Below are 16,778 nucleotides of genomic sequence, written 5' to 3'. Positions count from 1 at the left end.
CCTAAGCTGATCAAGGTTAAGCTGGATTTCATCGAGCTCTATAGAGCTACGTCATTCCTGCAAATCTTGGTTGTATGGTTGGGTTCTTCGCACGTCAAAATACAAGATACCTACTTACCAAATCATTGAGCTTCTAACAGATATACAATGTAATATCCAATTTAATTGAATGTCTAATTTAAAAAGAATATGAACTCCATTACGTTGATAGTATCTAATTCCCAAAAGAGAACACGAAAACTACCACAGTTGCATTGCAAAGGAACACAAGCAAACTTTTGGTGTATAACTGGGCTTGTTCGTGACTCAAGCTCCACTCAAGTTGAAGCATGATCCTCATCAATCTACAGATCTAGTTTTGTCAGCAGTTAACGAAGTAATAGAAAACAAAATCAAACTCTATTCATCCTAAGAAACATGTAAAAAGCTTACTAGCTGCACCAACACACATCCAAAAGACACGATAAAGAACGAATGATAACAAGACAAGAAACAACCACCAACCAAATACCAATAAGCGAATCTAAAACAGCAAAGTTTCTCATGTGAGGCAGAACAAAATCGGACCATCTGAGTATCTTTCACATTGAAACATTGAGAACCTCTCATAGTTTCGCAGCCTGACGCAAGCAAAACCCCAAAAAATGGTTTGCCACCCTTCTATTAAGAAAGTCAGGTGCTTAAGTAACAAATTCTTCTCGACATAGTAGACATATAATCCCCGTTCAAGCATCAAACTACTTTTTTCAGCATTGCTTTCCCAACCAGGAGATCAAATGGTGCATTTTCAGAATATACTCCAGGGCCCATTCATCAACTTAAATGACCAGGATCACAATAGCCCTCATCAGGGTAAGTTATCAATTAATGGGTATACTCCAGCAGCACTTAATCATACAAGGAAGAAAACCACGAAGATACAGCAAAACTGAAAGTTTAACAAGTCTCAAATAAATACCAACTGATGTTTTTAGATCTTACACCACATAGAAAGACTGAAGTTTAAGTACTATAAGTCTGTTTTAGGTAACAAAGGGTAAAACAACCAGATAGTTTTACGATGACGGATAACATAGATGATAGGCTGTAATATCTAACAATCTAAAGCCTATTTCGCACTGCTCCCAGATCACTAATCAAATTAGAAAAGCCACCACGCGCAACCTACTTGAGTAAGTTCTTTTGCTCACAGAAACCTCCACGATTCAACCAGACCTACAAGAAGCGCCCATCGGATAATTTCAGTATAATTTTGTTATGAGTACGTAGCGATATTATCGTAGTAAATATTTCGTAACTGTCACCTGACGTGAAAAACCACCCAAAGATTCAGCGTCTACCACGAGGTCCACCAGATGACCTCGGACCTGGAAAGCGAGCAAATTGCAGCCGCAAGTTGGCTGAGTCTCGTTCATGTTCATCGAACTTATAACCTGCAAAATCGAACCGCTGCTATTTTACGATGCGTACGACTACACTAATGGGGATCTACAGGTGTATGTATGGGCAAACTGAATAACGTAATATCGTGTAGCATGCTAAGCTACATTTAATGGCACTAGCCGCACTACTGCAAGCACTTTGTTTTTTTTCCTTTTTTCCTTTTTTGATGGAACGCCATATCTTTTCTTAGGCCCAAGTAAATTATATATCTGCAATTTTGTGGGATCAGGTTAAACCACGTGTATTACTCAAGCTGCAACAATTTTTATGCATATGCTAATTGTATATTCCTATCACGTACTCAAAACTTCACTGCACAGTTTCTTATTTAATCCCTTCTCAACTTCTCGCTGATAAGAAATTTTTTTTTAACTCATCTGATGAATTATTGAGGATAAATTTATAACCTGTCCCACTAATCTATATTGATTGCATTCCTCAAAATAGTATAGCATGGGATCGCAAATTAGCAATCCCTTGCTTTAGAAGAAGCATAAATATTAAACTGGTTGGATTTGTCCATGGAGATTTGCCTTGAAGAAAGCAAAGCTCATGGTACACTGGTGGACTCCGAGACTCTCAAATAAAATTTCACCCATGATTACAATAGATTGTTACTGATGATACCAAAGATAGCTAATTCGTCCCAGTTGCAATAAGCTCTTGCTTGTCATCCTGCAAATACTGAACCTTAAATCCAGTATACCACCGTTATTACAGGCAAATATCTATTTGAGGATGTTGGCAACCAACCTACAACTAGCTTTTATGTACTAACAAGATCTACCATTGATCTGTGTTAAATATATCTTTTTGTATTGTTCTAAATGTTCATTTATGTAGTTAGTAATTATTTTAAATTGCTAATTGCAGTCACTAATATTATCTTTATTCGTGATATGTCTGTATAGTAGAATTTCAACCAATGAGTTAGCCAAATCACATACTAGAATTTTGTCTTGGAGAAGTTTTTGACATTGATCTCGAAAGTATTCTAGTTTTGATCTTAGTCACTCAATTTGGAAGTCTCCCAAGTATCTCAAGTTACATGAGATAGGTAGACATCTATGTTTTGTTCTTGATTGGACTGGGTAATCATAAATGCCAATTGCAGCTCTTCCCCATTCTAACTCCCTTATTCTCAGGTGATCCTTCTCTCTCGAGCTACAGGTGTAGGAAGAGAAAGAAAGGTGAACTTGATGTTCCATTTCTCTTCTCTTAATTCCAACCAGAAATCCTCAATCACCTCAACAGCCCTTCAAGACCAATAAAATACCTTTATGAGCCAGATGTGCTAACATCGTGATGCCTCGAAGGATGATAGGAGATAAGAAAAAGGGGAACCGACAGTAAAATCAGAACAGAATATTTCTCGACTGTTCAAATGTGAGAGGTTATGGCTATTGCATTTGAGGAATTTGGATTTTTTCCCCCTTGTGTTCACGCATTATCCAGAAACAGAGATTTATCTTAACAATTTTATAGGAAAGATAAATGAATATAGACATAATGGGTTGTGGAAAAAAAGATCATTTGGCGCTCATTTACGCCAAAGTAGGGAGAAGGGCTAGATTTGGGATTCTTTACCCCCATATTCATAATAGCTAAGTATACACAAGATTAGATGGTTTCAGCTGGAGTCCATTGACATTGGGATTAGCTGGACGTCGAATAAAAAATCAGGTTCCACAATAGAAGTCCGACCAGTCTGATGATAGGACGAGCAGGTTGGACCTGCGCTTGAATTTCATTTAGACTTAATAGGAAACCCTAATCAGGTAAGCTGCGGAATGTTCGGATCCAGGTTTTGCAAGGCAAAGGTCAAAGCTAAAAATCTTGACAGCCCACTGCTTTAGAAACTTAGCCTGAAAGAAACATCTAGAAGACATGACAATTGGGATAAAGATCCCAACACTCCATTGAAACAAGTCATGTTTTAATTAGAAAATAAAGCAGAAGATCAATACAAGCTCCCATGAAACTTCCACTTTGTTTATATTACACAAATAAATGAAGATAGAAGTACCAGAAAGAAGTCTTATATACTAGCTTCACTTGATCAGGACTTTCAAATTAATAAAACATGCCAGACACAGTCTTAAAAATAGAAAAGTAAATGGGATCATCTGGAACTGCACTACTTGCATTATTATAAGATTATGCATATAAATTATAAAACCGTTCTTCTAAACCCTCAAGTGGTTCATAAGACAGATACCCCCAGGGTCAGACACCTATAAAAAATTGTAAGTTGCACGCCATCATTTAAGCTTATCCAAGGGGCTGTTGAATGCTAATAAACCAAATGAGGAGGTACATATGTTGAGTGTATAATTTATAAAATAAGGATGTTATATGCAACTAATCCATTAATTTATATTATTTTTTATTGAAAAACAATCAGAACCAAGATGGATAAAATGACAGCATGGCGGATAAAACTCAATGCATGAAATGTAAGCAGACATAGGCAAGGTGTGTAAGTAGATGGAATTTCAGAAATGCAATATGCACATGTACGTGAAATTTTACCTTGTAAAGCTTCCAAAGCAACTGCAGCTTGGTTCGCGGTTGCAAAATCAACAAAGCAAAGCACAAGTGGGTCTCCTCCAGCCTAAAGAGGAATTAAAAAGACAGTAGCTTCAGCTAAAGCTGAAAGCAATAGAACTAATTTAAACTATATGCTAATCCCATTTATAAAAATCAGTACTTACATGTCTAGATTCCTTGTTCACAAGTCTAACCTCTCGGAATCCCACAAAAGGTCGGAAAATGTCTACAGAAAAGGTTAAGGGACTACAGAAAAAGAGAGTGATTTATATTTAACAATATAATCTAAAAGAGAGTGATTCATATTTAACAATATAATCTTAAACCAATGGTTTAAAGGATACGAGAAACCTCCCTGCGTGTGCAATTTGCAGGAAGACCCGTCCATGCCTGGAATAGCCACCAGCCGTGGGTCATCACCTGGACGAACAGGAGCAGGCATTCCTCCAGGTAAAGGCCTAACAGGATCAGAAGCAGCAAAAGAAGAAACCTACAAGAACATAGCACTCAAAGATTATCCCTCTTATATGCATCACATATGCTCCCAATGAACCTGAAAGAACTAGAAACATACCCCATTCCTTAAATAACGATCATATGATGCATTTATGGTCTCAGTGTCTCTGATGGAACTGTGCCCCGCCCTCTCTTCGGTGCGAGGATAGTATGCAAGCATCTCTGAACCAGCAGGTGCATCTCCAACACAGAAAGGTCAGAATTAGAAGGAATCAACATAAATTCATTAATAGAGCTCCAGAGAAATTTAAGTTGCTATGGTGTCTAATGCCTACAGCACATCCAATCAGCAAATATTACCAGCCAAAGGAAAAAAAAGACTGAATCTCAAATGCCATCTAAAAGGAGGCAAAAGTTTCCAGCTTATCAGTAATTGCAGATAATGATCATACTATTAACTTTCTAGCAAAGTTCACTAGATATTTCTCAACAACCAAAATAACTTTCCATGCATCTCAAAAGTTGAATCCAGAAGGCAATTATACAGCTTGTAAAATCAACAAATTTCCACAACACATTGAGCAGTCAAAACATGTTCTTTGTAACATCCATGTACTTGATAACATTAAGTTGCTTAATTCGATGGCAATAAAAAAACACTAAACTAATTAGTATGCGATTTGTAAAAGCTTTAAAGTTCAGGTTTTGATCATATCACCATAAAAGTGGGGCCATCTTAGAGAAATGAATAAAAATCATCACATTTATCAATGCTCTTACACCATGGATGCACTTGTGTTACAGTGAACTAGCTTTTTCCTGTCCGTGCTGAATAATTTTCATAATTTCAACAGTATAGACCAGGATACTATAAGTTACCAAGAATTTTCAATTTCTACAGGCAAACTTTCAACCTAATTACTGATGACTTCTGTCCCTTAGCATCATTAACTACAATATACCAACATCTATTAATGCTAACAATCAAACGCCCCCCTCCCAATTCTAAACGACCAAAAGCAATTCAGCCCACCTTTGCCCACAAATAACTACAGCCGTGTCCACTGAACAACTGAAACCGAGATTTACAAAAAATTAGAGAATTGACTAATCAATTAGAATGTCTTCCGCAAAAAGATCTGAAGCCAACCACCAATAACAAACCCTAACCTTACTAATGAAGATGACAAACAAAAGGAGACCTAATTCCAAACCCTAGGAGAGATCGAGAGGAGCGATACCTGGATAATCTGAGCGAGGACGCTTCAATGGAGCCGCTGCAGCAGCCGCCGCCGGACGCCGGAGGAGGCGCAACCGCCGCTTGGTACCTAGGGTCAGCGGCGTACCTCCAGTATCCATCGGCCATCTCTGATCCAAAACCCTAACCCTAATAATTGCAACGATATAAAGAGAGAGGAGATTGAAGTCGAGAGAGAGGAACGAGAAAAGACCGGGGATGAGCCCTAGGCGGTGGGAATGCTACACTTGGAATAAAACCCTCGAGCTCAAACTTAACGCTTACGGTCGACGTGGACGGAGATCTGAGCCCTCGGCTCTCTTAATCGACGGTGGATATTCAGCTTCTAGAAAATCCAGGGAATTTTTTTCCCTCCCTTGTTTCCTATTTTTTGCTCATTTACATCATAATAATAATCATAACACGCAAGCGAAAAAACATAGGAAATTTTAACATGTTTTCTTTTCATTTCATTACCTTACTGAAATCTATTTATGGTTTATTTATTTTTTTTAACTAAATTTATATCCTTTTGACAAAATGCATTGCAAAGGAGTAGCAATATCAAAGATAAGGGATAGAAAATAACAAAGCGAGAAATAAAAAATGGGACATATAAAGAAGAATAACAATATTAATGGAGTTGATTAATCTAACAAGAGAATAACATAGATGATTCACTTAGAAAAAGAAAGATTCATGATTGTAGTATATCGAACATTCTTAGAAAATCGATAGGGGAGAAAAAGGATCATGTACTTCGAACTTAAGCTTAAAGAAAGACTTTGCAATTATACATGAATATTTATTATGTTTTTTTCCTTAAAAATGAATATTTGTTTTATTATTTTATTAAACAAGTTGGTATTACTCAAGTGTAAAGACTAAAGTTGAAGAAAATACCTAATAAGTAAAGAAAAAACAAAGGCATAAATCTAAGAGAAGAAGAACAAAATACCCATATACGATACTCCATCTTCTTCTTCGCTTATTTTTGTCCAAAGCAATCCCTCAATTTCTTCATTTATTATTTCAAGAGAGATAATAAGTGTTAAAACTACTTCATTTACTAACATTATAAGTTTAAGCATAATCTTAAATTTCAAACCTGATATTCATTTTCTTATATGTTTGATTGCCCGTTGGAGCGATAGAAAAGAGATGTAAGCTTACTTTTTTGCCATTTTTCATTCTTTCCTTCAAAAATTTTATTCAAATGTGCCTCTCTATTTCTGCTACCCTCTTATTGGCTCTGTTTGGCAAAAGCAGCTGAAAGCTGCGAGATTATAGCTGAAAGCTGTTAAGCTAGCTGAAAGTTGTGAAATTATAGCTGAAAGCTGTTAGCTGTGTAGCTAGCTGATTGACTAGAGCTGTTTGGCAAAAGTAGCTGTACAACTAGCTTAAATTTGTTAAATGACTAAAAAATACATGCAATATTATTGATATAAAATTAGAATTATTAGGGGCAAAAACGGAAGAAAAAAATTGGCAGCTCCTTCCCAAAGACAAACGCTACTTGAGGTAGCTTTCCAAAAGCTACTTGCAAAAGACACAATCTCCAAGATAATCTCCTCATATTTTTTGTCACCAAACAGCTCTACTAGCTTATTGACCAAGTCAATAAGACACAAGCTCTTAGATAAGACACTTTTTTTGGTTGCCAAACAGTGCCATTATCTCAATTGCTTCTCACCCTTCTCTTCTTTGTGCTCTTCTCCTAAAAACGCTCACAATAAAAAGCATAGGAGCAGCACGCCACGCGTGACTCATGCAACCGGAAGAACATGAGTTGTGCCGCCAATAAAACATCGGACGGCATGTTACATTAAATGTACATCCAAAGGATGTCAGCCCTTGGATCTGTACACTCCAATAATCTAATGACTGACATTCATTTGGTGCACATTTAATTCATGGACAAGATACACTTGACGCTTTTCCCCCGTGAACTACATCTAGAGTGGGGCCAATTTATGCATGGAACCATTTGTAACTGTTCTTGGAATTTCCTAATGATATATAACTCCCCGGTTTTTATAAAGTGGTCACTTTTATTTCTAGACATCATATGGTCATGAAGAGTGAATTCTAGAAAATAGTGTGTTACCATAATGTTTTTCAGAAGACATGCTGAAATTCTTTACTATTTGCGAAACATAAACCTTGGACTTTCCTCAACTGATATCTAGCCCTTTCATTAGAGTATTTTCAAACGTATAAATTACTTAGAAGGTAGTTATTAATGAGCATGTGGATATTCTGCACTTTGGCATCATAAATTTGTCACCTTTTATAATTTTAATGTCATAAAGTTTATTTTTGACACTTTGAGGCACAAAACTTTCATATCTAATGATAACTTTATAACATTGAAGTAAAATTATCCAATTTAAAATGAAGATTTGGAGCATTAAAGTTCAAAAAGGTGACAAACGTACAGCATCAAAGTGCATAATTGAAATATTTAAACCAATAGTCCCTCTATCAGTTAAAACTGAAGTGATAAGTTTGTTTGAAAATTTTTAGTGACGGGGTTGTGTAGAAGAGCTACGTGTCCTCAGTAGTACCCATTTTTGGTTGAAATTCGAAAATAACTAGTTTTTAGTTTATTTTTACTAATAAAGTTAGAGTCAATTTAGATTAGGAAATAAATTCAATGTTAGAGTCAAATTAGATTAGGAAACAGATTCAGTTTTGATTCATGATCTGTTTCCTCTATGATAGAGAGTTTTTTTAGGGTATGATTTGATACTTTCTTTTTCTTTGTAATTCTAGGCTTACTAGAAGTCTTGTTTGTTTTTCTATTTGAAAAGAGTCATGTAACCCAAATGGGAATATCTTGGAATTAAATAAAACTTCTCTTGAAGAAAGTTTTGGTGTGTTTTCTTGAGTTTGCGGAAGAAGTCGTCGTGGTAAGGCTTCTTTGTTTTTGCCGCTACGTCATAGAATAATTTCTTTGACCATTTTAAATGTAATTAATTATTTAGATAAAGTGTATAAAGTAAGGCAAACACGATAATATTCAATAAGGGTTTACAAACTAGTGCATTTTCAAAATATTCTAATATGATAGGCTTTAAGTTTTGGTAGGCTAAATCATCACATTTTTTTAGACCGAATATCGACAAGAAAAGAAATTATCCAAATGAACGACTCATTGATGCTGCTTAGATCAAGCTACATTCTAACTTGTGTAGTCAAGAAATCCTTTTTTGTTCTTTATACTCCATTCCCAGGGAAAATATCCAGTGATTCTTGTGACACGCACAATATTATACTTCTCATCAGAACCCAATTACTCATAATGTTAATTCTTTGATTGATATTATGCAACTCTGTGCCAATAAAACTCTTGAAGTTTCAGCGGAAACTCTTTACAGAACTTTTCAGTTTGTTCTTTTTCAAAGGCTAAATAGCAGAGAAGCCCCCTTCATGTTGGACAATTGCCAGATAATCCTTCATAGCTTTCACAATATGATAAAACCCCTTTGGGTTTAGGGGTTATCTCAAAACCTCTCTAACTTCAAGATTTTATCAGGAAACCCCATAAATAACATAAATTGCGGATTTTTGCATGTGGGTAAAATTGTGGAGCACATTTTTTTTTCCAGAAAAATAAACCACCATATCCTCTTATATCTCATTCTCATTTTTAAACTTGCATTTTATTTTCTACTAAATAAGCTAACATATATCATTATTATTATTTTGATGAAATACGGATCTTTACTATTGAGTCTAAACGAAACAAGGTTCATAGCTAAGCAAGAAAGAACAAATCGAGGAGCATTTTCAGTCCAAAAAACTGCAGATGACATGAAAAGACTAAGAGAGTGTTTGGGGGAGTTTATTTTTTTGTCAAACTAGTTTTTGAGTTAGTTTTTTCATATCTAGTTGTGTGGTAAAATACCAAATTAAGTTGGCTTATGAGCCTCATTTTAAAAAGCTGGTATAAAAAAGTGGTATACCCTAGCTTTTGAGAAATTAGCTTATAAGCTCACCTAAATAAGATAGGTTTGACCAAAGAAATTACTATTCTACCCAAATAATGTTTACAATATATTTATCAAAAAAAACTAAAAGCCACAAAAGCCAACTTAACTTATGAACTTCAAAATAATTAGTCCTCCCAAACACCCTCATAAATTCTGCAATATTTTCACATAAATAAGCTACGTATGCCCATTATTTTTTCCCGAGTACAAAATCTCAACTAATCCCTCTACTTGTCGTTTAAGCAAGGAATCAGAGATTTGCACACATCTGGGTTTTCCCAACAGTAATCCGAGTGCTCTCTCATGAATAAAATACCATTTTCTGATTAATTAATTGATTTTTTTGGTACAATTTAATTCTGGGTGCCCTGATTCTTTACTCTACTTCATTCAACCCTGTCACCGTCGGCCCAAAGTTTTCCCCTATCCTTGTTTGATTGTTGATTTCTTTTGGGAGCATTTTTTTTTTATTTTCATCATTTTGTCTAAACGTCTATTATTACTCTCTCACTAGTAAAAAAGGTGCTGAGATAAAGGAGAAACAAAGTCAACCGATTAGGCGCAAAATTCCCATCCGCAAGAGGTCTCTCTCTTCAAAACCTTTATTGGGTTTTTGGGTATTTTTCTTCTTCAAATATCTGATTGATTTTTGATGATTTTGATTGTTTCAGGTAAGGATTTGATTTGGGCTTGTAGTTGATGGCGGAATTGGTTGGTCCTCGACTCTACAGCTGCAGCAACTGCAGGAATCATGTCTGCTTTCATGATGATGTTATCTCTAAAGCTTTTCAGGTGAAATTTCTTTCTTTTCTCTGTACTTTACCCCTTGGTTGAGTTCTTATAGCATTTCTTGATTCAATGAATTGATTTAGGGGAGAAATGGAAGAGCTTTTCTCTTCTCTCATGCAATGAACATAACCATGGGGCCTAAAGAAGATCGGCAGCTCATGACCGGGCTCCACACGGTGGCCGATATCTACTGCTGCGATTGTCGACAGGTGCTGGGTTGGAAGTATGAGAGGGCTTATGAGGAGACCCAGAAGTACAAAGAAGGTAAATTCATACTTGAGAAATCGAAGATCATAAAGGAGAACTGGTAGTTAAATTGGGTAATGGATGGTGTGTTAATATGACTGGTGTAATTGATTGTTATTGTTCTTGTATATATAACCGTTCGTTGAATTTTTCGAACTTTTGCCTATTATGTGTTCTTAATGTTTCGACAATTTGTTCGATATGTTTGTGAATATGCACGTGATATGTTTGTGTTATTGTGCTACTACTATCGCCAATTGTGTATAAGATGAATGCATTCATGTTCTGGTCCATTTTGTTATTCTAACCGAGCATTGAAGTTTGGGGGTAATCGTGAATTTTGAGTGAGAACTGTGTTTTTATTCTTTGGATATCTGCAACTTGCTTAATCGGTTGTATATCATTAAAGTTAGAAGATCAGGAAGCTAATTTTCATGATTCTGCTTAGAGCCTGTAAATTAGTCCAGCATGATGGAGATGTAGAGAGTAAAAACATTCATTGATTACGGTATTCTGTACAAACCTTCAAATATGACACTTTCTTCATAATTATTACATTCCCATTGATGAAAAGTAGGGCTGTTGTTAAGATTATGTGAAATTTGTGAAAATTTTTACGAATTAATAGTCAGTTTGTTTTAGTATATATTTGTTTGCAAAGTTGTTGAAGTCTTCTGTTTCAGGAAGTGCATATATATTTTAATTATTCAGCTCAAACCGTTGCAGTTGTTTGTAAGGTGAATACATTCTTTATCTTTCTGTTGTGACGATTGTATGCTACACATTTATACTTTTGGGGATGATTGTGTTGTTTGGAGAGAAAACTACTCCTTTATTTGAATATATTTCTCCAAGCTTAACTTGTTTGTACATCCCTTGCTATTAGACAATTGAATGGATAAGATAGTTCAAGGTATTGCAAGATATTTTTTTTAATAATCCATAAGAATCCTAGTTGTATTAGTCACTTAAAAGAATATGATATTTGCTTTCTTAAGGTCATGTTAAATTTGTGTAAAGTTTATGGGTTGATGTGAATTATTTACTTGGTTTTGTTATATAAGAGTTCACATTGTATTTCTTTCCTATTCACAAAACCTCAGCATCATCTCGTGTAGCAAGTATCTAAACCTTGTTTTTTCAAGTTAGGTTTCTGTCTGCAATCATCACAGATCTTCACTCTTGTAAATATAGCTTGTATGCGGGTATTGTCAAGGTACCCCTAATTATTATTACACCTTTTCTCACCAAGATGGGGTTGGTCATGGATCACATCTCAAAGTTTAGAAAGCTCAACAAACAAGTGATATAGGTTTTTAAGATCGGATATCTCTTCAATTCTAGCCTTCATGGCCTGGAGCTAACTTTCAGATATTACAATATTATGTCCTTTAAAGAAAATGTGTTTGATTTTGATAAATGTATATAGCTGCTTAAAATGATGACCAACATTATTTTGGGTTTGCGATTAGAGTTGAAATTGTCAAGATTAGTAGTTTTTGTGTTTTTTCGTGTTTCTTCTCTTCAGATCTTGTTGCATTCTATATCTTACTTCACAGTAAAATTATAAATGTAGTTTAGGTCGTCAAGTTTGAAGTTAGAACCCGAGACGCGAGATTTTCTATGGAAACTGTTAATATCAGTCTCCTAATTGTACACTTTTTTTTAAACACAATGCAAGTTGTTGGCTTGATTTTTGTGTGTGTGCATGCACGCGCTTGCATCTCTGTGTGTGTGTGTGTGTGTGTGTGTTGGGGGTTTGAGGTAGATTCCATTTCGAGTTGAACTAGGAACAACATATATACCAGTTGCACTCCTATTCAATAGGGGTTATATGACTGCGTCTAAGTCTTGATTTTATCTTGCCTTGGACAGGGTTATAGGGGAAAACTCAAATGAAATTAAAGACTAAACTAGGATTATGACAAACTTTTGACTGAAAATTAAGACTAAAGTAATAAAGGTGATCTTACTTAGACGACTTCAGTAGCTAATGTTCTGGTTGTTATTCCTTGATCCTCCGACATGTATACCTTCACTACCTTTGATATCTATATCAGTGGTTGTGATGAAGGGAGCACGTGCAAGGCTTCAACCATTGGTACATTCAGTAATTGCTTACATATCATAATGATTCTATCATGTGATTGATGTATTTAAGGAACTCTGTTAATTTTTCTTGCTTTGAGTTAGTTTTTAGTGTGAAGGGTTATTACAGCATGGATTGAAACTAATAACCACAGTGGGTACTATCCTTTCTTCTTTTTATATTACGAGTATATGTTTTACAAATATTTGTTCTTTGAAATTCGCTTTGTTTATCATTCCTTGCCAATTTCTGTAAAAATGCCGGGTCAGAATTTTTTCCGCCAATGCTTGATTTATCCATCCTACTCTTTCTATTTAGCAGATTTCAGCTGTCTGCATGATAGTCCTTATCCTTCCATTTCTTCTGGTATTTTGACTGCTTGATCTTTTTCGGAGTTTCAAACACGATGTTTTGTATTCTTGAATTTATCTCAGCAAGGGAGTAATGACCCCTTAATTGTTGTTGCGATAGTTGAGAAGGTGGAGATAATCTGTAGCTCTTGAAGCTGTAGCATTTTTGTGACATGGTTTTCTTATTCAACTGTGCTTATTACAGTCCTCGCTATACTTTATGTCATCTAGAAATTTGCCCTTTTGAGATGCATCACAACTTCAACCTTTTGCCAGTTTCATCAGTGTTTCATGTGTGTTTCAGATTTGTTGAACGATCCATTGGCCGCAGGGGTTCAAAATTAATGTGATGGTTTTGTTGCTTTCTATGCTTGTTTGGTCTATGAGTTATTTTTAGGTTCAAGTTTGGGAAGATTTTTGGGTGGTTTTTATTTTTATAGAACGTTTCTTCATTTAGGGGAGTGTCATATTTTACCTGAGTTGTCCTTCGGTGTTAGATTTTTACTACAAAGATGAGGTAAATGTTGTGTGGTTCATGCTATGCTATTGCTCCTGTTGTTTTCCTACGACAAATGTGGGAAAGGTTGGGTCTTTTGGCGCTACTTACTAATGATGCTAATTATTAATTAGAGCAACAACAAAAACTTTTTCAACATGATTAGGTGAGTTAGAGGTGCTGAGCTCAGATATATATTATCGGATAAGAAGGCGACAACTAAGTCACCTAACCATTCGTCATTAGGGAATCTTGGATATTCAAATAGTCATCATCTATTATCTATGAGCTTTGCGACAGGGACTCAAAATATAAGAGCAATAGAGGGGACATGTGAGGTGTCCCCTTCTTATTGGTTCCATATTTTAGATCCTTGAGGAATTTTTCATTATCTATTAATATAAGTAAATCTTCTAGAAACTTAAGTGGATATGAGCTATTTGTCCATCAACTTTTCTATCTATTAATTTTGCATTGAGATTTGTGCTAGTATGTGATACAGATGAAGCCACAAATATCATAGATATCATTAATGTGTAGCACAAATCTTAAAACATAATGAATAGATAAAAAATTGGTGAACAAGTACTCCAGTCCACTTAAGTTTATGGAAAATGATTGGGGACACCTCACCTGTCCCCTCCCTTGGTCCCATATTTTGGGTCCCCGTAGCAGCACTCTAAGTTTATAGTAGCTTTACTTTTATTATTGTTTACTAATATCCAAGAGAAGCTATTTTTTTAGTGTTCTACACTCACGTTAGTCAACGTTTTAAATTTTTTTTCAAATACACCCTAAAAATTTATACAACTTAATAGAGGGACAATATTGAAAAAACAAGCAACCATCTAATTAATAATCTTAATATTCTAAATATATATATATTATGAGGGGGAAAAAGATAGAACTTCGCAATTTATTTTAAAAAACGTGCTTACTAAAAGATTGGCCAGCGACTCCCTTCTACTAATCAACATTGAACCATCTTGATCATATCATTCTTTTCTTTTGATAACTTATTTTCCAAATCGAGGTGGAAAATGATATAGAATATCCCATAAAATTCGAGTAACTAATCTCCAAATCTAAAATTTACCGCGCGTGATACAAAAACCTAGCTCTAGAGCAAGAAGATATACCTATCGTATTAACAATTTTATATGAAGCTTTGCTTCTGGTATCCCAAAACGTTATAAAATGCACGTTATACTGCTACCCTGAATTCATAAAATTCCACCCTCACCCTGACACGGAGAGCTCTGTTCCTTAATAAAGGGCGCGGGTGGAGTACAAAGGAGAGTAGCAATATCAATCGGAGGCTGGTCTCTCTGAAATCAACCCAGGTCTCCAATCCACCGGTTGCTGATTAAAGAGGCCAAGAGGAAGTAAGCACAATATTATTGAGTGAGAGGAGAGAGAGAGAGAGAGAGAGAGAGAGAGAGAGATGGGTCTTCTCTCGAACAAGATAGAGAGATCAGAGATCAAGTCAGGAGACCACATCTACACTTGGAGGGCGGCCTACACTTACTCTCATCATGGTATCATCATCATCATCATCCCCCTCGATTTCAATTTCTTGATAGATCGATTCACAATTTCAATGGACGCAATGCTTTTTTTTTTTACTTAGTTTTGAGTAATGGGTCTCTCTTATTTTGTTAGAAGAGTAATGGGTTTGTTTGTCATTGGGCATTATGTTTGATCCGTACACATTGTGTTGTTAGTAAGCAAATGTTGGGGATGTCCCTGTTGATGATTAGATTTTTTTCCCCCTTTGAGAATTTTATTTTTGTATTTTTCTTCAATTGTTTGGTTGGGGAATTAGTTTGGTTCTTCTTCGGTTCTTTGTTTGGTGGAAAAGGGATTGACTTCTTGCATGTAGTGCAATCTAAACCCAATTCAGTTTATGTGTTCAAGGAATAAACCTACTTTCAAGAAATGCATTTTACTTAGTTTGCATACAACCTGGGCATGAAACCTAAACTACAGTATGTCGCTTGCGTCAGTTTGTATTGTAATGCTATGTGATAATTTTTTTATAAATCAGAATCTAAATGACATGTTATTCATTTGTAGCTAGGATTTGAAAGGAAAAATTGCAAATTTTTTTTGGTCTTCCATCCTATTGATTTTGTTTACCTGTTGATATTCTTTCTATTTCTTTTCATTTGCAAATGTGGTACGCCCTCCAATCTAGAGAAGCTTGTTTGGTTAGAGGAGTTAATTCTGGCATATTGTTTAATAGGAATGATAATAGTAGTTCGGTATTGAGGATCAGAGGATTTAATTTAGAGACCGAATCTATCAACCAGGGTTGGAGTCAAAATACCAAACGAATTGTTTGATAAATTAAAATGAGAAGTGCATTTGGGTCCAAAATTTGTGCTTGGAAGGATTTCGAAGGGAATGAGAGTTTTGTTCCCTTGTACAGCGGTATTTTCATCCCTTGAGGTGGAATCATACCCTTGAAACTATCCTGATGTGGCATATATACGATCCGCCTACTACAGTAATTTCACCCAAAAAAGGAACTGGTAAACGATCAAGGGAATGAAACTTCTCCCTATTTCCATCCAATTCTATTCCCTCTGCCTCCGGTTCCTCCTACCAACCAAAACTTTAGGGGAGCAAAAAGGGAGAGATCTTAGGTTCAAGGCATGAGCTTTGTAAAAGGAGGAATTTCAATATTTAGTTAGGCTGATTTATCTTCTGCAATTTGTCAGTTATCTGATTTATTTATGAAGCTTATCAATTGAGAAAGGTGTCCTTGTTGAAGTTAGTGGTAAGGAATCAGGATGACCAATCTAGAGTTTCCGTTGATGTTTTTTTTCCCCATGTTGGACGACCATTCTCTATGATCTGATATATCTGAGATATTAGGGGACTTGAATTTATTTCTTCTAATATATTAATGTTCTGTTTCTAGTATTTAAAGGGTAACTGATAGATATTAGTTTCCGATGCTAGATGGTTAGCAAGTAATCCTAATAATCTGCGATCAGTATTTGCAATGCTTTCTTTCTTAAAGCTGTTTCTATGTTGTATTGGGTTGGACCAGTTAAGGAGCTGCTTATAGAAGAATATGCTGAGAGAAGTGTCAACAAAAAAAAAAAAAAAAAAAAAACGA

General features: G+C 35.5%; 3 protein-coding genes across 3 annotated transcripts in view; 2 read left to right on the top strand and 1 right to left on the bottom strand.

Moving 5' to 3' along the window:
- Window positions 919-5,932, bottom strand: LOC109819900 (RNA-binding protein 1-like). Its single transcript, XM_020385869.1, is given in 9 exon segments — window positions 919-1,215; window positions 1,305-1,433; window positions 3,976-4,057; window positions 4,158-4,219; window positions 4,338-4,375; window positions 4,377-4,483; window positions 4,568-4,689; window positions 5,691-5,740; window positions 5,742-5,932. Coding segments are annotated over 8 exon segments (639 nt in total). The 5' UTR covers window positions 5,816-5,932; the 3' UTR covers window positions 919-1,215; window positions 1,305-1,329.
- LOC109820074 (protein yippee-like At4g27745) lies at window positions 9,890-11,002 on the top strand. Its single transcript, XM_020386145.1, has 3 exons — window positions 9,890-10,264; window positions 10,353-10,473; window positions 10,554-11,002. The coding sequence occupies exons 2-3, from the start codon at window positions 10,381-10,383 to the stop codon at window positions 10,779-10,781; spliced, it is 321 nt and encodes a 106-aa protein (XP_020241734.1). The 5' UTR covers window positions 9,890-10,264; window positions 10,353-10,380; the 3' UTR covers window positions 10,782-11,002.
- The window catches only part of LOC109820659, a 4,199-nt gene continuing 2,367 nt past the window's right edge, over window positions 14,947-16,778 (top strand). Inside the window, exon 1 of the mRNA XM_020386839.1 lies at window positions 14,947-15,189. Coding sequence (XP_020242428.1) covers window positions 15,096-15,189 — 94 coding nt within the window. The 5' untranslated portion in view covers window positions 14,947-15,095. The remainder of the gene's footprint in view (window positions 15,190-16,778) is intronic.

This window comes from Asparagus officinalis, chromosome 8 (assembly GCF_001876935.1).
Source record: "Asparagus officinalis chromosome 8, Aspof.V1, whole genome shotgun sequence".
In the NCBI taxonomy this organism is placed as follows: Eukaryota; Viridiplantae; Streptophyta; class Magnoliopsida; order Asparagales; family Asparagaceae; genus Asparagus; species Asparagus officinalis.
Note: the sequence above shows the minus strand (reverse complement) of the source record. Positions and strands in the feature narration are given on the sequence as shown.